Genomic DNA, 22534 nt, shown 5'->3' with positions numbered 1-22534 from the left:
CCGACGTGGCATGAGCACGCGTTCACACATGCTACATCACAGTGGTGTGAACAACATCTATAATTCGAATCACTGGCGCAGCCAACGTAACCGGACGCAGCCAATGCGGTCCGATGTGCCCGACGTCGAGATGGCTCTTCATCTATTCGCGTGTTCGTCACGCTGACTGGTGCGGAGAATAAAAAAAAAAAATGTTGCAGTTTCGGCTGAAAAGCGAAGCATCGATTGCAATATCAAATTAGTAGATAGCTATACATAGTAAGGATAGTAGTTCTATTGGCCATAGAAACTTGTAAACATTCACTTACTAACTTAATTGACAAGCACAATGCCACGCGCCCACAGGTAAGCATAAACACATCTTGCTCGATGACCGTGGAAACTCGCTGAAAAACGCAGGAGGAAACGCAGCAGTGGCAGCGAATGAATTGACCCTCGTATGGCTCTCGCTTCAACACGAACTAAACATAGAAAGTACATCGCATACGAAGCTACCCGCACAACGCGCACTCTGCAAACATTGCAGATCGCTTTGAAGATGAGGCCCATGCGGGCGTGTACTTTGGCCACGTCGCAGATCGCTTTCAAGATGCGCCGCCCGCATGGCTGCACCATAAGCAGCAGCCACAGCAGCCGCCAGGGAAGAACGTGCCCCCCCTCCCTCGCCTCACCCCCGTGCCTCGCGCGCAACAGGAGAGGGTGCGCGCCGCGAAGCCTTTCTCACTCGCGCAAGCGAGATTGACCTGCCTTTGCCGGCTCACCCCTGCACGCTTTTGCTCGTACACAAAGAACCCGGCGCGCAGTGACAGTGTTATCGTCCTTGCCACTGATGGAAAAAGCAAAGCTGCACGGCCCGCGCGGTGATGCCAGCGTCACCAACGTGCTCCCGTGCACTAGCACTCTCCCTATCCACGACGGCGCAGAGTTCGAATTATCGGTTGCGGTGCAGATTTCAGTGTGAATTAGTGGGATGCTTTACATATTTGTTTCAATACATTATTGGACAGACTGTGACGGCTACTTCAAATTATCCGAAATTTCAAATTAACGAGTTGTGAATTAACCAGCTTTACTGTATTCCATTCCGGCGTATCAGTGAGCACGTCTTGCACACCTGCTAGCCACAGAGAATGCAAAGTATTCTCCGAGTCCAGCTGGTTTTCTACGCTCAAGAGCAGGGCCTCGATGCGTTCTGCCTCCACTCAAACAAGAGCGCATTGGGGTGGCCAAGCTAGTCTGGCTTAAGGCGAATGCAATCCCCGCATGGCGCAGTTACGCTACATGGGCGAAAATTGGATGCTCTAGTCTAGTGTGGCTGGCGCGGGAATAGAACATGTCTTATTGCACGCAGGAGCAGCTGGAACCTGGTGCATCGCGCGCCAGCTTGGCTGACCAGCAGCACGCTGTTCAGATTCACTGAAGAGAGCGTGTTGCGTTTGCGCCTTCGACAAAGAAGCACTCGCCGCGCACTTGTCCACTAGCGTTGCAGCAACAACTGATCGCCGCGCGGCTGCAGGTCACATTTAAAGCACAACATAACATTTTAGCAATCTTAGCACTTCCGGCACAATGAATCCGACTTCACCAGCCGCTACCTGACACGCTGGAAGTGCCGGACTCATCGACCAATCAAACCAATCAGACAACTACCGCCATCTGTAGCAAAGGATGATAAGTAGCTGAGGCTTGTCATAGCTGGGCTAGAAGGGCTTGGTGCTAAGTGCGCACAAACTCACGGCCAGACAGGCCGGACTGTGGCCGCGACGAAGCTCGGCCCCTTTCGTTCTGGCGGCATTGCCAGTTGGTTCATTATCCTATGGCAGTGCATTCCTGCATGGCTTGCTGCCCCATCTACACCATGGCCGCCGCATCGCGTTCTCCTTCATGACAAATGCAGCATGCGATTCCTGTTCGTTTCTGGCGCTATGTCAGAAAGGCTTTTGTTCATCTACTTCGACGCATTCGATGGAGAAATGTGCGAAGTGTTGAAGATGATGCACTATCGGAAATGATCATTCGAGAATATCGACCCTGAATACAACTTCCCTTTGGTTTTCATGCGCCATTGCGGCTTATAGCACTCGTAGTCACCTTGAGAAAGCATTTGCCAAGCAGATCTTGATGGGTAAGTGACTGCTGCTGAAATGTAGCTTGTGCAGCTTTGTCAACCGCAGTTTGCGTGCTTCGTGTGCGTTGGCTGGTCTGCATCGCACTTGCCTGCTGCACCGCAGTGCAAACTTGCACTCTGAAAGCTGGGACAGAAAAGATGTGTTCAGCCTTCCCCTACTCAGCGTTGTGTACTACACAGCCATCGCTCATGTGCGAGTACGCATTCGAGCACCCGATGGCCACAAAACACATCGGCATCCTTGCAACAGCTCAAATCACGAGCGCAACAGGGAGAGCACACATACAGAGAAACATCCATAAACTCGCAAATGGTGACTAAGCAATGCGCCTGGCTGCCTAGGCACAACATGGTGCAACAGAGGGATGAACAGTTGCGTATGGTTTTTCAATATTTGCCATATCCGCATCACTACTGCTTTGCCATGAGGTGTATGCCTCGTCTCTATAGGCACTATTTAATAGCTGCTAATAACAAAATTAGGCAATTACCAGCCCTGTGGATTTGCCAAGATTACTTTGAGAGTATACGCTAGGCATTTATAGTCAATTTAACCCAAGTGAAATTTCGTCACAGTTGGCCTTTAAGCAAGTTGGCACCATTCAGGTTGACCTTCGTACTCTTGCTTTTGTTGGTCAAGTGGTTCCTTTGCTTTCCATGAGCCATATGGCTGAAGCAAATAGATTGCTTCGACTTGGAACCAAGCTGCAACTTTAACTGCTGACACACAGTGAAGTAGTGCTGGTTAGGCTTCAGCATATAGCCAACGGAGTGTGGCCGAACTGAAAATTCACCACTGGCCAGCGTGTGGTGGGTGGCAAACCATCACAAGAATTTTGCCACTCATTGAAGGACTCATCAACGATCGGGCCCCAAGATAATGTGCACGTGCAAATGAGGGCCATAGAAGTGCTTGGGTCCGCGACTGACAATTACAGTGACCATGCTTACCAACTTTGTCTGTGTGCTTCCTGAACAGAATGAGTTAAGCTCACGTGTAGGCAGAAAGCACTGAGAAGAATTTGTAAAATACAGCCTCAACTGCTGCCATCGCAGTCAAGGTCGCACATCTTGGCATTGTGATGATACGCAAATGCAAGACGCACCCACAGCCTGAAGCACCACAAAATTTTAAGTAAAACTGAACCACAAAAAATTTGTAAATTCATTTTCTGTACTGCTGGCACTGTAAAAAAAGTTGAACTTGCATTTCTGCATAAAAATATCTGGGAAGCAGCACTATGAAAATAAATTGATTCTGTAGATGAAAATGCCTTCACTTTTGTTAGTGAAGAGCCCTTTTCTTTTTCTTTTATTTGGAAACTTCCAACTGTTGCATCAAAGTTTTATGCAAATACCACAACTATTAAAACTATCTGCCACCACTATTACTATTTGCTTCAACTTTAGTTTGAACCAAAAATTTGACATTGCACAAGTCTACAAGTAATGAACGCCACAGATCACAAATGTGTCACGCTCTGCAGAATAGTGTAAAACAACAGCTCAACAAAATGTTTTCATTCAAAACTTCAATTTCTTTAAGCAAATAAATATGTGAAGAATAGCAAGAACAGAATGTCAAGAAAGACCATATTTCAACACAAATATGGTAAACTATCCTCGGTGATGCCATTATTGCCTTTACTTGCTCTCAGAGAATAGAAAAGGCAGTACACATCCCAACAGTTTACTAAATCTGGTTGTTGTAAACTGAGCATATGTCTAAGTGCAAATGCAAGTGACAAATTTTATACCCTATGCCCACCCCCATCTATTGCAAATCTCTAAAACCAACAATTATTTCCAATGATTTATCTTATTCAACCCTCAGTGCGAGAGATGTTAAAGGGGGATGGGTTACAAGAGGGAAAATGTGAAACAAAAATGTGGCGAGTCTGACTAACTGCATTTTAACTCGAATTTGCTACCAAGATTTTTTACTGTTCGTCAGTAAATGCCAAGAACTTCTCTTGAAGCTTTAAAGCCTTGCAACTAAGTTGATGCACCTAAGTTGCCTTGCCAAGTCACCTCAGCATAATATGTTTTGAAAAGCCAGCTTTCTGTAAGTTGAATAAAGAGTGCAAACCTTGCGTTGTATCAACATAAGCAAAACTTCGAAACATTTTCTCCCCGAGCTGTAACTGCTTGATTAAGCATGTAAGCACATACTAGCATTTCAAAGCAAAAGCTTTCAGCCACACTATGTACACCATCCAGCTGTACAACACAAGACAAAGGCACAAGTGTTGCTTCACTAAATGCAGTCAAGTAAATGTAGAATAACAAAATGCATACCTTTCATCTTTTGGGGCTTGTGAGAAAACAGCCTTGGCAATATGCTTCACAAATACAGATAGCAATTTTGGATTCTTCAATTGTAGTATCATAATCAAGGCTTGCAAAATCATTGACGCTACGTTGTTGGCCATGATATCTGTAAGATATAGTAATTATTCCCATCTTCTAACGAAAGCACATAAACATAAAAGCACACAGGAAATATCTTGATCATAGTTCTTTAAGCTCAAAGATATCAGCAAGCCATATTCTTAGCAAATTAATTCAGCTGCTCAATAAAGCTGGTTCCAAGCAGAGTCAATGGCAATCACAACTGTCCGTGCAAGGCTGAAAAGGAACAAGAAAGTCTGATTTTATCACAAACTTCCACAATGTGCTGTTCCACTGATTACTAACACTGACATCTATTCAGTGTGGCATTTGCTGTGAATTATAAGTATTTAGAAGTAGTTGCATGGTCCTGTGCTGAGAAGCCAAGTCTTGAGGTCCAGTAGAATAAAGAAAAAGAAAGAAGATGCATTAATGCAGATTCAGTCATGCCCTTCTGCCTGTCCTGCTTTAGTGCAGTGCTCAAAAGTCTGTAGAAGATGGATAATTACACCAGTGGACCATGCTGGGACTTTTCAAAATATGGAAGCTTCAGCATGTCAACCCGTAATTTTTCAAAATGTGCATTATTCTAAAGAGGCATTTTACATACAAGCTGAAATCCAACCACGCCAGTAGTGCCAGTTTGTGGGAATGTAGCGCATGAAAGATACAATGACATTTATACAACTTTTCCAAAGCATTGTACTTCATACAACATGGAACACTTTTCAGAAGTCATTCAGCAACCGCTTAGTATTTATTTACATTAAAAGATGCCACACTCAGATACATGTGGGTTTTTAGCATATTGTGGTTTAGCTAGCGTAATAATGGATTCTTGTACCACCAAAAAACTGCCAGTTTACAACTCTTTTTCGCGAATTCATGAGTCTTTAGCACAATTTTTGGCATAACTATGGCAACACCAACTACCATTCGAAAATTCAACTACTCTACTGAATGCTTTATGAGGCATTTATACTAGGCATTATTTCTGTACAATTGAACAATTGCAACAACTATGGCATTCCTCATGCATGAGAGTGTTGAAGTTTTGTGCAAAGTATGCTTACTACAATGGTTTCAACATAGCTAAGAACACAGAGGTCACATGCAATGTTGTCTGCATTGTGCTGTGAAATGCAGGATCAGCTTCCTGAGGCTTAATGACTTACAATGGCAGTCAAAACAACTTATAACAAACTAAAGAGAAACAACCTATTGGTTATAACAACATTTCACTCATACTACAAATTAAAGAAGCAACCCACTGAAATCAAGTCCAGATACATTGACTACTTTTCAAAGCATTGTACTGATACAACGAACGATTCTTCACTGGTTGTTAGAAAACAGATGAGGCCATTGGAAAACAAAAGTGCAAGGAATTTCCTCAGGAGCTCCAGAAAAACTCGCATGACTCTAGGTCATTTAACAATCAGAGCAAGAATTGCAAAAGAGAGAAACATAGCCCTAAATTCTGTCCCCTGTGCATGTTTTGCACTGTTCATCAAAAGTTAAGCTTACCAGCAAGCCCAAACTTCCGCCTTTTAAGCCATTTGCTCAATGAACACATTTCATGAAGTACGAGGAAATGAACAAGGTAAGGGTTTAAAACAAATAAAATACAAGGGTAAAAAAAACTTTCCTGCCATATTTTACAACATGAAAGTATGAGCCTTAATGGCAGTGAATTACCTGATGCAGACTTGTTACCTTTCATTCACATATAAACCGTTATTGGGTCGCAAATGTGAGTAGTGAGAGAAGTTTCTTTAACCTTCATAGCATTGCCTACTACACATGAAACAGAGTTACAAACAATGTACTGACATTGTGACTGTGAAGTAAAAAATCAAAAAGTTATTTAATTGACCCTTACTAATCAATAAGAACATATTAAATACTAGACGCTGCTTCAGAAGGTTGCCAACAACATGCAGCTAGTTTCATCCCCCTCTCCCTTAACCTCCCCCTTTTCTTCCCCCTTTCTGGCTTCATTCGCACAGAAGGCTTCCCTTTTATTTATATTGTTACGTCCAAGCGCGTCAAAAGGACGCGGGGATCAAGAAGAGAGGGGAAGAGGAGAACGAAGACTGTGCAGCGGCCATTCCTGTTTGTTGTGTATAGGGGGCGCTGTCAATTATATCAAGTGTATATAAGCGATTGCCATCAGAATAAAGGCAGTTCCGTGGTTCCCCGTCAATGCATAGTCTTGTCTTATCAGTTGGCGCTTCGCGTCACAACAATCTGGCGCAGTCGGCGAAGCTAGCGAGCTAGCGACGAACTGTTTTCCCTTACCTGGCTCCGTGCTGTTCCAAGGGGCGTCACCTACGAAATGGCAGCGTACGGACTACCGTCATTACCGCCTTTCCTGGAGACTCCTGGAGATGCGACAATTCCATGGGAGCAGTGGCGCGTCGATTTCACAAATTTTCTTGAAGCGACGGGGATGGACGCGCAACCGCCACTACGGAAAAAGGCCATTCTGCTGCAATGTCTTGGGGTCGAGGGACGCCGTGTTTTTCGCACATTGGGCCCAGAGCCGGCACGAACGTCAGACACGACAAAAGCCGGGCAGGAGACAAGCAAACCAGCAGGAAAAGACAGGACGGAGGCAAGTGAAGCGGATAGTTACACGGAGGCGTTGAGCCTATTGGAGCGGCAGTTCTCAAGCACCGTCAACGTACTGGTCGAGCGACGTCGATTCACGTTACGTCGGCAACTGCCGAACGAGCCGATACGAGAGTACGTCAGTGCTCTCCGACAGTTAGCAAAGACGTGCGACTTCGGGCAATTCTTGGAAGCGGCTCTACGAGACAGGGTTGTTGACGGAGTACGGAGCACTGAGTTGCGACAGAAATTGCTCGTGAAGGGGTCACAACTTACGCTCGCAGAGGCAGTGGAAATGCTACAGACGTACGAGCAGGCAGCGGAGGGGGCTGCGATCTATGACCAAGGGTCGTCACAAACGGACATCGTGCAGCATGTATCTCAAGGCAAAAGCCCAGACAGCGACGCGGCAATGACGCCGGTGCGCAAGTGTTACCGGTGCGGCTCTACAAGGCACCTAGCTAATTCACAGGAATGCAAAGCACGGGGGAAACGTTGTTCCCAGTGCCACAGAATGGGACATTTTCGAGCGGTCTGTGGCAGGTCGGCAGAGCGGGACGTGCGGACGGTCCGAAACGACGGCGCTAGCGAGGAGGACGTGCTCACTGTACTGGCGGTCAGACAAGTGGAACGAAGGACTTTGGTCGTTGACGTCGTTATTGAGAACGAGCCACTTCAGTTGCTGGTAGATACTGGGTCGTCGGTGTCTATCTTGCCAGACCACGTTTATCGAGCCAAGTTCGCCAACAGCTTTCCTTTGACTGCGGCTTCAGCGACGCTGCGGGATTTTTCACAGAAGAAAATTCCGGTCTTGGGATGGTTCACAGCCAGAGTTGTACGCGGGAACAACTCGGCTTGCCTTCGATTTTACGTTGTTCCCCAAGGCATGGCATTACTAGGACTGGATGGGGTCCACCAGCTACAATTGCACATCATCGGTTCTACACTGGAGTGTTTGCAAATCACGGTCAGCCCCCAGTCGCTTCCTCCTGAATTATGTGAGTTTTCCTTTCTTTTCGCTGATAAGTTGGGATTAGCGGAAAACTTCGTACATTCTGTGAAGCGGCGTACAGATGTAAAACCAGTAGCAGCGAAGGTTCGACGGTTGCCCCTGACGCTGCGAGAGAAGGTAGCGGCTGAACTGGCAAGATTATTGGATGCAGGCATTATAGAAAAGGTCAGTGCTGCGGAATGGGTGTCTCCTATAGTGGTTGTGCAGAAGAAGGATGGAACTATTCGTCTATGCGTCGATTTACGCGAGCCGAACAAAGCAGTAGTCATTGATGGATTCCCTTTGCCGCACACTGAGGAACTCTTGCATGCGCTGAGCGGAGCAGCATGGTTCTCGAAACTGGATCTTGCTGCAGCCTACCATCAAGTGGAATTAGCCGAAGATAGTCGCGAATTAACGACGTTTATTACGCACGAAGGCTTATTTAGGTTCCGCAGAGTGTGTTTTGGCCTCGCATCGGCACCAGCCGCGTTTCAGCGAATGATGCAAGAAATCTTGAAGGGCTGCAAGGGCGTGTTGTTTTATATCGACGACATCATAGTCTTTGGAAAGACTAAGAACGAGCACAACCGTAACCTTCGCGAGGTATTGCATCGGATCGCTGAGGCGGGGCTGCAGCTAAATCAGAAATGCGTGTTCGCTGTCAAGGAACTCTCCTTTTTGGGTCATCGTGTGAGTGCAAGTGGTCTTGCCCCACTCAAGTCAAAGGTGGATGCTGTGATTAAAGCACAAACGCCTGCCGATGTAGTCTCGCTGCGGTCTTTCCTTGGGCTCGTAGGCTATTACTCCCATTTTCTTCCCAATTATGCAGAGGTGGTGGAGCCGCTGCGACGACTCCTTCGTAAAGGACAGAAGTTCGTGTGGGATCAGAGCACCGAGGAGAGCTTTTGCAGGATCAAGGAGATGCTGTCATCATGCGGGGTGGTGGCTATGTTCAACGAGTCTTTGCCTGTACAAGTGACCACTGACGCCTCGGCATATGGACTGGGAGCTGTGCTCCAGCAGGTAGTCGACGGAGAAGTACGTACAGTGGCATTCGCTTCGAGGACACTAACTCCTACAGAGCGCAAGTACTCTACCGGGGAACGAGAGGCGCTGGCATGTTTATGGGCTTGCGAACATTGGCACGTTTATCTGTGGGGCCGCAGGTTTGTCTTACGAACTGATCATCAGGCTTTGGTGACACTGCTGTCCACAAATGGGGTTGGAAGACGCCCACTGCGTATTGAACGCTGGTGTGCTAGACTTTTGAGATACAACTTCACTGTGCAGTACACAAAGGGGAACACCAATGTCGTTGCGGATGCACTTTCTAGGTTACCTTTGACCTCTGCAGAGGACGAACCGGTGGAGGAAGCAGTTGCTGTGGTTTCCAGCATGATCACTAAGAGTGAGTTGCAAGCAGAAACAGCTGAGGATTCATTATTAAATGAGGTGGCGCAGCATGTTACGTTCAGATGGCCGGAAAAGGGCTGTTTAGCTGGAAAGTTAAGGTTGTTTTTTCGTATAAAAGAAGAGCTGTCGGTGATAGACGGGCTACTGTTTCGCGCGGAACGGGTCGTTCCCCCATCGACACTCACTTCCAGGCTGGTCATTATGGCACATGAATCACATCCAGGCATTGTAAGGACCAAACAACGGTTAAGGGAACAGTACTGGTGGCCCGGAATGGACAGGGATGTGGAATCGCTGGTTAGCAATTGTGCTATCTGCAAAGCATCAGATAAATCGGCAAAAACCGTAATGGCCCCATTGGAGCCAGTAAAGTGGCCCGAGAAGCCGTGGGAAAAGCTGGGAATCGACATCGTTGGGCCGATGGAGCGAGCCCCTCCGGAGTGCAGGTTTGCAATCACTATTATTGATTACCACAGCAAGTGGCCCGAGGTGGCATTTGTGTCCACAATCACTGCACAGGCAGTAGTGAAAGTGCTTTTGGAACTTTTTGCGAGAGAAGGGTACCCGAAAAGCATTGTGACTGACAATGGGCGTCAGTTTATGTCGACATGTTTTGAGCAGTTTTTACGAGATCGGGGAATCCAGCATTGTGTTACAACATTGTATTACCCGCAATGCAATGGTCAGATTGAGAGGTTCAACCGCGTTCTCAAGGAATATATTCAGGTTGCGGCATTGGAACGAAGACCACTGAAGGAGGCAATCTGGGACTACCTGGGTGTTTACAGGGCCACCCCACATGCAACTACAGGAGCGTCACCGGCTTACCTACTGCATGGAAGAAGACCCAGAACAAGATTAGATGTTGTTGGCCTCCCAGAAAGGGAATTTTTCGAGGAGCCGCGTGCCGCCATGGAAAAGTTGAAACAGCGCATTAAGGAGCAGCAACAACGAACAAAAAAGTACACCGATGAAAAACGAGGTGCCAGAGCGTCTACCATTGAGCCAGGAGATTTCGTAAAAATAAAGCAAGGCGGACCAAAGACGAAACACAAGTTTTCTTTGCCGATCCAGGTGAAGAGACGAGTGGGCACGAATTCGTTTTTGCTGGCAAACGGTACGAAATGGAACGCATCAAAACTAACAGTAATTGGTAAAGTTGGGACAGGACAGGCACTAGCGGACGCGGTCACAGCGCAACGCAGTGCGGCCTCGGGGTTTTCCTGTGATCTGGATCTTCACATAGGGAAGATGGCGGAGCAAAATACCCCTACTACCGTCGAGAATCAATCTGAAATGGTGCCATCAGAAGACATCCAGAGAAGCGCCAGCCATTCTGACGGTGCACAGCCCACAGTAACGGAGTCTATTCTAGAGGTTCCCGATCAGCAAGACAATTCTCGATCGCAATTGGCCACAACCACAGCACCATCTCGCACCAGGCCGGAACGAACAAGAAGAGTGCCAGCGCGATATCAAGACTACGAGCTTACCTGACAGTAAGAACATCGCTCGTGTCATGTGATGTGAAGTGAGTGCGCGAAAGTGGATTGACTTTAATTCCTTTCTTTTTTTTGTTAATGAGGGGGAATGTGTTGTGTATAGGGGGCGCTGTCAATTATATCAAGTGTATATAAGCGATTGCCATCAGAATAAAGGCAGTTCCGTGGTTCCCCGTCAATGCATAGTCTTGTCTTATCAGTTGGCGCTTCGCGTCACAACACTGTTCTTCGTAGCCTGCCGTTCCTGCTCTCGCACGCCTAAATAAACCCCTTTTCCCCGTGCTTGTAACAAATTGGTGGACGGTGCGGGGTACACCTCGTAACCACGGAGCCTACGCTGCTACAACTTCACCGAAGCCGTCGACTTGCCGGACTTCTGCCACCCTCACCTGCCATGCCTGAATACACCTGCCAGATTCCCGAAGGATCTGACGCGGCTTCAAGGCCAACACCTGGTGTTCCGTGGCAATACTACCGGGTGCCACTCACTTTCGTAGGAAAAGCCGGAGAAGATGTCGACGAGTGGCTCACGAACTACCGAAGGGTGAGCCGGTCTAACGGTTGGAACTCGACTGCACAATTGTCCAATGTTGTGTTTTCCCTCACCGACACAGCGCTCGTCTGGTATGAGAATCACGAAGACACGCTCACTTCATGGGAGCTTTTCGTCGAGGAGCTCAGAGCGTGTTTTGGAGACTCTAGCGCAAAAAAGAAACGCGCTGAACAGACGCTTTCGCAAAGAGCTCAGATTCCCGGCGAGACCTGTACGACTTATATCGAAGAAGTGCTGAAACTGTGTAAAATACTCAACTCTCAAATGTCTGAAGATGACAAAGTTGGACATTTGTTGAAAGGAATAACCGAAGACGTCTACAATTTTTTGATCGGCAAGGAAAGCTTGGATTCCGTGTCTGACGTCATTCGCCACTGCAGGACCTTTGAGACGCTGAAGATGCGACGGATAATACCGAAGTTTGGTCGCCTGGCTAATGTCACGACGGTGGCAAGTGTAGACCCGAGCTCGTGTGTTGACCTTCCATCCACTATACGGCAGATTGTTCGCGAAGAGTTGCTCCACCATCAGGAAGAGGTGTACCGTTGCACACCCGGCATCACTGGCGCGTACTCACCACACGATATGAGAAACACGGCCATTTCGACGTCATGGCAACCCACGGTTCACTCAGCGACCATCGAGTATAGGTCTACCCCACAAACGAGAGGGACCATGAGCTATCAAGGTCATGACTACGACCAACGCCCACGCCGCACGCACGCCTCCCAGCGGCTGATGCCTAGCCATGATGAATGTCACCCACCTGCTGTCTATGCAGTCGACAGCAACATGCGCGACTACATGGAAGAACATCGCAATTTGAGGCATCTGCCGGTGTGTTTCCAATGCGGTGTCGCGGGCCACATAGCGAGGTTTTGCAATTGTCGCCCAACAACATGGAATGGTCGATCCGGATCTTCAACAAGGCCCACACCTCCTACGAGGACAACTCAACAGCCGTACACCACCTCTTGGTCAGCTGGCGTCCCTCCTGGCAACGATTACTGGCAGAGAAGCTTCCGAGCCGCTCGCCGGCATCTGACAGCAGTTTGACGCCACCGCCAACTTCTCGTCCACCGCGTTTATGTCAATCTCCATCGCCAGTGCGCCGCTCCGCCTCGCCTTCACAACCGGAAAACTAGCTAGCGCGGCCGATGGGGGTGAGGTCGCTCGACACGTGCTATCGACAGAAATGCCCCCTGCAGTTGCTATGATTAAGAACAAAGTGCATGTACTTGTTGATGGTGTTTCTACTATGGCTTTAGTGGATACCGGTGCAACTGTATCCGTAATGAGTCTCGGTTTTAAAGGTCGGTTGGGGCGTAAAGTTGTATTTCGGTGGGACCAGGCTGCAACGTTTTGTGGAGTGAGCGGCGAGTCGTTGCGCCCTGTTTGTGTGTGCACTGCTGACGTATCCTTGGCTGGTGGAGTTTTCGCGACGGAGTTTGTAGTTATTCCCCGATCGACGCACGAAGTGATTTTGGGCATCGACTTTTTACGACAGTGTGGTGCAACCGTCGATTGTCACATGGGGGAAGTTTGCGTCGATGGCCATGTTTCGTCCGGGCTCTTAGAGGAGACTTGCAGTCAAGGTGAACTTTGTGTATCTGCAGATACTGTTGTGCCTGCGTCCACCTCTGTGTGCGTGCCGGTTGTGTGTTGCGGTGAAGTTCCAGACAGTTTCGATGCCTCCGTAGAGCCAATGCATCTAAATTGTATGAAGAAGAACATTTTTGTCCCTCATTGTGTGGTATCCATCGGCAACGGGCGTGCTGGCTTGTGGAAGGCCAACTGCTCGGCAGAACCCGTCCTGCTTCCAGACGGCTTGAAACTCGCCTACTTTACAGAATACACGTCTTCGTCCGTAGCCGTACTAACAGATCCGCTGTGTGAACCTGCTGACCTTCGCCACGTCTCAGACAAAAAGCTTCTGTCTATGATAAACAAGTCACTCAGCACAAGGGAGCACCATACCTTGGTAGATACGCTTTCTAAGCATCTGTCAGTGTTTGACTTTGCGCAGCCGGACAAAGCGTTCTCGATTCCCGAGTCACGAACACGCCATACTATCGATACGGGATCTGCACGCCCGATCAGGCAAAAGCCTTATCGCGTGTCGCCTAACGAGCGGAAGATAATCAGGGAACAAGTGAGTGACATGATGAAAAATGGAATAATACAAGAGTCCTCGAGTCCTTGGGCAGCTCCGGTCATACTTGTCAGAAAGAAAGACGGTAACTGGAGATTTTGCGTCGATTATCGAAGATTAAACGCCGTGACTAAGAAGGATGTCTACCCCCTGCCCCGGATTGATGATGCAATTGATTGCCTGCATTCGGCCTCTTATTTTTCTTCAGTGGACCTGCGCTCAGGATATTGGCAAATCCCGATACACCCGGCAGACAAGGAGAAAACAGCCTTCATAACCCCGGATGGATTATTCAAATTCAATGTGATGCCATTTGGGTTGTGCAACGCTCCAGCAACCTTTGAAAGGTTCATGGACACCATTCTGCGTGGGTTAAAGTGGAACATCTGTATGTGCTATCTTGACGACATTGTTATATTCGGGCGCACATTCAATGAGCACAATACGCGCCTGGATATTGTCCTCGACTGCATCAAAAACGCTGGCCTGGTTCTGAACTCCAAGAAATTTAACTTTGGTGACCGTCAAACCCTTGTGCTGGGTCATCTTGTTGACAAAGACGGTATCCGGCCTGATCCCCTCAAGACGGCAGCTGTCGAGGCATTCAGTGCACCGCAGTCAGTGAAGCAACTTCGTAGTTTTCTGGGTCTTTGCTCTTACTTTCACCGATTTATTCCAGGTTTTGCTGACGTCGCTTATCCTCTGACAAATCTGCTACATAAAGACGCACGGTTTGAGTGGACACCCGAGTGCGATTCTGCATTTCGTCAGCTGAAGTTCCTGTTAACCTCCTGACCTATCCTTCGCCACTTCAATCCTACTGCGCCGACAGAAATCCACACAGATGCAAGTGGCGTTGGTCTGGGTGCCGTATTGGTCCAACGCTATGACGACCGTCAGCACGTGATTGCTTATGCAAGCCGCTCATTAAGCAAACCTGAACGGAATTACACGGTGACAGAGCAAGAATGCCTCGCTGTAATCTTTGCAGTTCAGCGATTTCGCTCGTACTTGTACGGACGCCCATTCCAAGTCGTCACAGACCACCATTCCCTGTGCTGGCTCGTGAACCTTCGCGACCCTTGTGGTCGCCTTGCGCGCTGGGCTTTGAGGTTGCAGGAATATAACTTCACTGTTTCCTACAAGAGTGGCCGAAAACACGCTGACGCAGACTGCCTTTCCCGTATGCCGCTTGCCACGACGGACTGCGACGCAGGCGATTTTGATCATCTCGTCGCTTCTGTGACGCCCGCTTTTCCAGATATCGATGCGTTCAAAGCAGAACAACGGACAGACACTAAATTGGAGCCACTCTTTACTTCTGCCCATTCAAGTGCAACAAGCAGCTACTGTGTACGTGACGGGCTCCTGTACAAAAGGAACTACTCAAGCACGGGTGCACGCTTCCTTCTAGTGGTGCCGGAGCGTCTCCGGCCAGCAATCCTTCAGGCTATACACGATGACCCTACCTCCGGTCACTTAGGCACTGTGCGCACGCTTTATCGCATTCAAGAACGCTTTTACTGGCCCCGCATGCGACATTCGGTTGAGTTTTATGTTGCCAGCTGCATACAGTGCCAACGTCGGAAACGCCCAACCACTGCCCCATCTGGTCTCCTTCAACCTGTGCCGCCTTCCAGCTCACCCTTTCGGCAAGTTGGAATTGATCTGTTAGGCCCTTTTCCAAAGTCATCTAAGGGGAACCGCTGGATAATTGTCTGCGCCGACTATTTCACACGCTATTGCGAGACGGCGGCTATACCATCAGCAACTGCCACCGAAGTGTCGATTTCTTACTTCACGCCATTGTTCTACGACATGGACCGCCTGGTGTTATCATAAGCGACCGGGGACGTCAATTCACGGCGGATATCGTGGAAGAGCTTGTGCGTTTATGTAACTCGCACCTCCGGCACTCGACGCCGTATCATCCGCAAACGAACGGCCTCACTGAGCGCACTAATCGAACAATCACCAATATGCTTTCCATGTATGTAGCGTCCGATCACAAGAATTGGGATGAAGTTCTACCGTTTATTACTTACGCCTACAACACCGCCAAGCACGAGACAACCGGCTACAGCCCCTTCTTCCTTCTATATGCTCGGCCGCCCCGGTATACGCTCGACACTGTCCTCCCTTTTTACCACCACGACAATCCTACGGTCGCCGATACGCTATGCCTCGCTGAAGAGGCTCGGCGACTTGCGCGTCTGCGGACTTTGGCATCACAAGAAAACTCCAAAGCCCGCTACGACGCACGACATCGGCCTATTACATATCACCCTGGTGATCTCGTTTGGCTTTGGACTCCCACAAGGAAGCGCGGTTTGTGTCAAAAGCTGCTGGCAAACTACGATGCACCGTATGTTGTCATCGACAAAGTCAGCGAAGTGAACTATACTCTCGCGCGCCTCACGATCACTGGTAGACGTTCTGCTAGGACACAAGTCGCGCATGTCGCACGGTTGAAATCATGCACGCCACGACAAGCTAGTTGACTCGCCCAGGGGGCTTTGTCTGCGGGGGGAGGTATGTTACGTCCAAGCGCGTCAAAGGGACGCGGGGATCAAGAAGAGAGGGGAAGAGGAGAACGAAGACTGTGCAGCGGCCATTCCTGTTCTTCGTAGCCTGCCGTTCCTGCTCTCGCACGCCTAAATAAACCCCTTTTCCCCGTGCTTGTAACAATATATATATATATATATATATATATATATATATATATATATATATATATATATATATATATATATATATATATATATAAAACTCGCTTTGTGTTAGTTAGGACACCCCGTATTTGCAGCACGCACCATGCACAGAGGCATGACATACACCAATGAAAGTTCTCAAGGCAACCAAAACCTAAAATTTGTGGTGCGTCCTCCCATGACTACTGCTATTCACTTCTCAACAAGTAACACTGAGACATAAACTAGGTGTTGTAGGCATCAGGCGCGTAACCCCCCCTCCCCCCCGAAATTTTTTCGTGCTCTCATGCGCCGTCGACCAAAACAACACCTGGCGAAGGAAATCATGCTGGATTTTGTCTAAAATGTCTATTTCATGCTTGAAAAGACATTTCAGAGCGAACACTGCGAAATCGGGCTGGATTTCGCGGCAACGTCCATGCACCGGGAGCCTTATATCGTAACGCAAGGACCCCCATCCGAGCAAAGTTTCAAAGGCATTTTTATGGCGAGCGGGCTTGTAGCGACATCTCGTGGAGGCCGCGGAATCTACGGAATGCATGGATTTCAATTCCATAACTTTATGGCCATAAAGTTCCCATAAGCTTTTGATGTTAAAGGTGCATTGACATTTCCAAAGTCGTGCTTTACATTTTCAATTCCGTAACATTGTAGGTTTAATGTTGTTATAAACATTTGATGCCAAAAGTGCACTGACTTTTCTAAAGTCGTACATCGAACCATACAATGAGATAAGCCGAATCAAAACACTATCAGACAAGTTGACAAAGCACGCAGCGAGGTTTGATGAGACGAAGCGTTGTGGTGGTTCATTTGTGCCATCATGTAACAGAAAAGAATATCAACATTTTTTTTTCACCTGTGCTAAAGCAACCATGTCAAGACACTAAAGCCAGCAGAGGGTAACTATGTTGTTATTTATTTTTCTACTTTAACTTTTATTCGTGAGCACACATTGAGCCTCCTCATTTTTTTATTTTTTTATTTTTTTCCCTTGCTACCCGCGGGCTGCCGGAACCAGCCAGAGCGCTTGCATTTTTCTCGTGTTGCCCCGACGACTGCGCGGCATACTTCAATGCGTGTTCATTTCTCTTTGGCCGAATGGATTTTTGCCTGAAAGAGTTTTGGACGCTTTCTGGCTAGCAGACGAGAAAAAGAAACAATGCATTGCCGCTCGCCACTATCATTGTGGGGACTCAACGAATTGCGACGTGTTCACTTGAGCGCAACCTCTCCGGAAAGTCTTGTCTCGCCGGTGTAGGATAACCGAGCAGTATGCTTATGGCTCTCTGTGGACCAAGCGTCTCCCTTTGTCTTTGACATCCCTTCGGTATCCACATCAGGTGCCCAACGTAGGCATTCGATTGTGGCCAACATGCTTTCCTATGTGTTTTTTTAATTTCGGTGCCTCCGCCCACAAAAGAAAAAAAAAAGACATTGTTGCGGCGGAGCGAGTTGTCGTGTGGTGAAAGTTCGATTTTGTTACTTCTTCTTTTGCAGAAAGTAATGGGCCACGGGACGCTTCAGTTGCCGGATACTCTTATTATATTATTAGAATAGAAACTATATGGACACTCCAGGCACATTCCTGCCGTCGCCGTCATGTTCCGTATAAAGTCCAAGGGCGATAACTTTGTGACCGCACGCCGCATGCTGTATATGCAAGCGAAAACGTTGGGGGGGCATGGGTGAGCTGCCTATGGTGGCTCAGTCTTGTGTGCACAAGGGAGAAAAGCGAGGAGAAAGCGCACCGCTTCCTGCCGCACGCAATACATCAGGGGGAGTGGAGGGAGAGGGGGGCTGTGATCTGTGAATCTGTGTTTGTGTAACATGTTTATTTGCCTTGTTTGACGCATTATATACAGTGACTTTTTCTTATTAAGTATACTTATTGGAGACTTATACGTATATTTAATTATCTTGTTACGAAGTTTTGTGTATACGCGTGCAGTGAACTTTTTTTCCAGTGACACTTTTTTGCCCTTTATCAAGCTGTATCTTCGCATTTGTAGATTCCATTGATTCCATGTCCTTTAATGCTCTCATACACTGGGTTGAACATGGTTGCACAACATAATGGGTGCTCCAAAAGTTGAACAGCGTGGTGTCGTGAGGTTTTTGACAACTGAAGTTGTTTCCCAAAAAGAAATTAGTTGCCGTATGGCTGCCGTGTACATTGAACATTGCATTTCATTGGCCACTGTGAGGCATTGGAGGAAACGGTTCAACGGACGTGAAAGTTGAAAAGACGATCCAAGACCGAGCCAAAGCCACCGTGCAATAACCCCAACACAATTGCAAAGGCTGATTAGACAAGAATAGAGGATAAGCATCTGTGAATTGGCAGGGCGTGTGAACATCAGTCACGGTTCGGGTCACACCATAATTCATGAACATCTCGGTTATTGGCTCTTGTGTGCTCAATGGATGCCCAAGATTTTGAACCACCGCCAGAAGACCACCATGGCGCTGCCTTGACTGATATGATCCACTATCACAATGAGGGTGACGACTTCTTGTCTGCAATTATCAGCAGGGACAAATCATGGTGCCACTATTACGAGCCTGAAACACGACGCAATGCTTACAGTGGAAACATTCCCCAGAGAAAGCAAAGGCCGTCATTTCTGCCGGAAAGGTGTTGTTGACATTTTTCCGATCGTCAGAGGCCATTTTTGATCGAATTTGCTAAACCTGGAGAAACTATCAATTGTTTCCAATATTGCGAAATGACGGATCAGCTGCATGTCGCAATCAAGAACAAATGACGTGGAAAATTAAGGAACGGGGTCATTTCGCTCCACAACAATGCCCATCCGCATGTCGCTGATGTGGTTAACACAACACTAGCAAAGTTCCAGTGAGAAACGCAGCAACATCTGCCATACAGTCCAGACCCGTAACCTTGCGACTTCCATATTTTGGGTCATTTGAAAACACAGCTCAAGGGAACCAGATTTGTGTCACATGATGATGTGAAAGGGTCAGTCAGACTTTTTGAAGCAGCAACCCAAAGTGTTTTATCAGACGGGAATCACACAACTCGTTAATCAGTGGGACAAATGTCTAAATGCTCATGCAGACTACTTTTAAATAAAGTACCCCATTTGTCATACATTCGCAATGGCTCACTTTCATTTGACTCGCCCTCGTATATTATGCAGAACTCCTGCTTTTTATATGTGCTCTCTGTTGAGACTATAATTTCGGCACAATTACTCACAATACACGACCTGTGACAGCTGCTCCTGCGAAATACATTGTAACAAAGCACAGCGTCACTGAGATTTTTCCCTGGTCGCTGTATATCCACTCCTGTTACAGCCCCTGAATGAGGCTGACAGTATTAATAAATGAAAATAAATGAAATGAAATATGTACAAAAATGTAAACAAGGTTTTTGAATGAGAGAGAGAGAGAGAGATGCAAATGAGAGAAAGGCAGGGAGGTTAACAACGTTGCTTTAAAATATTTGTCCTCAACTTGTTCATTTCATGGCCTTTACATTTTTCATATCAGTGGCAAGCACTGCTTTGCTGGTTTCAAACTGATATAGTTCTTAAGTTCGAGTGATACTTTCTCATTAAAGAGATAGAAAACATGTAAGCATTGATATTGGTTAGTTCGGGCCCAACTTTTTAGACATGCGAGTATACTCTTTTATGAAAAATCCATATTTTATTTGTCTTGACAATGCATAGCGTGCAAGAATTCGCTTACAGCATCTTTGGCAATGGCAATGCAGTTATTATTAATGTATTTGATTCCTCAACAAATTCTATAAGGAGGAGGCAGAGCTGCAGCATGAGCCCCCCCCCCACAAAATTTCTGGCTATGCCACTGGTAGGCAGGCATGAAATATTTTATTTCACAAGTAGAGATATGGTTTATGGTTATCATGCACACAGCAATTGAAAGCAATCACATTCGTACTTAGGCCCAAATACCTGAATGATTACCAACAGGATGTTGGGCAGTCTGTAGGAAATATTCAGAAGACATTCTGAAACAAGTCTCCCGCAATAAATTATTGCAGTTATATTGTACGGCATCAACACGAAATAATAACTAAGAGAGAACACTTTATTCGGGAACAACCCCGCATGTATCTTAATATACAAGGTGTCCCACACTTCAGCCAAACCTTAAAAATATGCAAATGCCACGTAGCTAAACAGAGCCCAGGCAATGTTGTCTGCCATTGCTTGGAGATACTCAGATTACTTTTTGCACCCTGCCTAACTACATAATTAGATGAAAAGTTTCAATGAGAAAATTGTAGAGCAACATGACAAACTCCCTGTCTGTTGCTCAATATACATGCTACATAAGAGAGTTTTTCTGAGCATGAAAGAAGCCCACGAATACACGCAAAGCGCCTCGAGCAGCAAGTCACGCAGCAATTTTTCATTCATTTTCTTTTCCACCTCTGTAACCACTCCTGCAAGGGCCGGTTGGGCCTGCAGTATGTTCAAATAAAATAAAAATCACAAGAGATACAGAGGGCACCACTGTTTATATACAAAATGCACTTACCTAACATGTCAAACTGTGTTTTTATAGTTTCAACATATATTCCAAAGAGTTCATCATATTCTTCAGGAACTTCAACAACTTCAACTGCATTTTTTTGTGCCTCTGTTCCTAAGCAAAAGAAAAGCCAAAGAAAAATGCATTCCATAAATCCTACTGCATTCTGCACATTAGGCCTGGTTCACTGAAACATCTAAAACAAATTCCAAGTACTATTAAAAGCAGAATAACATTGAAATATGATAACGAAATTCTTTGTTTAACCTTGAGTATTGCTACATGGTCAATAACATACTCACGAGATGAACAAGGCTTGCTTTAAAGGGCCCCTCACCAGGTCTGGCCATTTTGAGGCGACAAGCGCCGTGTATACAATGCGCGCTAACGATCGTGTCTACTAAGTATTACATCCCTATGTGTCGCGGAAAGAACTTAAATTTCAAACCAAACGCCATTTGCTCTTCTCCTCGCTGGTGCCGCGCTCCCAGCCAGAGAGTCTATGTCTATCACGCAAGTGCGCCTATGTATGCGGCAGTGCTGTGACGTCAGTCATAGTGACATGCGACTTCGAGAATTATTCAAGGCAACACCAGCTATATGTTTAATCTGTTGCTTGAATATATGAAATACAATTTAGATAAGTAACAAAACATACAAACCAAATGTCTGCATGTTTTTGTTTTCCTCTATACCGTGCCAAGAGATATGTACTTCGTTCCGTCTGCTTGTTCCCATGTCGTGCAGTCGCGTCCGCAGAGAATGAAACTGTCATTTTCTACTGTGTTCTAGCGCCGCAATCATGCCCTTTCATCCTCTCACGCCTGCCTCACTGCTCGTGATAGTGACAGTAACTTATACAGCTAATCAGGTGCTCTCATGCAGAGCGTGCAAAATTGTTTGCTGTGCGAATCAAGCAACCACAACAGCTCGCGCGCAAGACTGTCACCAGAAGTGCGCCACTCAGCAAAAACGCGAAAGAGAAAGAGAAAAAAAAGAAGGCAGGGCCCATGATGTATTTGTCACACAATGCTCCAGCTCTAGTATGGGAGAGTGCAGGGAAGGAATTTCACTTGCGGAGGCTAGGCGGGGCAAGTGGACAGAGTCTATTTTGGAGGTGGCACTCGCCCCTTAAGATCATGGTTTCACGGCATTTCATATATTTATATCTCTGCTATAAATGAACTAATCTGAAAAATTCTTGGATTAAAACACTCCTAGAGGGCACATAATTTCCGGCATATAACCAAAATTTGCTATGAGGCCTGGTGATGGGCCCTTAAAGTGAAGATGATAAACTGGATGGTCAACTCTTGAACCAGTGCGATATTACACTTTTGAGAACCACTTACCTCACTGCAATTAACATACTCTGTGATTACCATAGTGTAAATGGAAAGAAAGTTATGCTCATCATATTGAGCAAATGAGTGACACTTTAAGAAAACTACTATTTCAGAAATAGCTTATATATATTTATTCTTTGTTAACACATATCCATAGTACAAGTTAGGAAAACTGCTATTTGAAAAGTAACTTACATATAT

At 46.8% G+C, this 22534-nt stretch overlaps 1 protein-coding gene across 1 annotated transcript in view; it reads right to left on the bottom strand.

The window, feature by feature from the left end:
* LOC126545467 (nucleolar protein 9) overlaps positions 1-22534 on the bottom strand; it is a 90254-nt gene that overhangs the window by 29654 nt on the left and 38066 nt on the right. Inside the window, exons 5-6 of the mRNA XM_050193345.3 lie at positions 20994-21101; positions 4427-4565 (exon numbers count right to left, since the gene is read on the bottom strand). Of these exons, the coding sequence (XP_050049302.1) occupies positions 4427-4565; positions 20994-21101 (247 nt within the window). The remainder of the gene's footprint in view (positions 1-4426; positions 4566-20993; positions 21102-22534) is intronic.

The sequence above is a fragment of the Dermacentor andersoni genome, chromosome 1, assembly GCF_023375885.2.
Source record: "Dermacentor andersoni chromosome 1, qqDerAnde1_hic_scaffold, whole genome shotgun sequence".
Classification (NCBI taxonomy): domain Eukaryota; kingdom Metazoa; phylum Arthropoda; class Arachnida; order Ixodida; family Ixodidae; genus Dermacentor; species Dermacentor andersoni.
The sequence above is the reverse complement of the archived record's forward strand: the minus strand, read 5'-3'. Positions and strand labels throughout refer to the sequence as shown.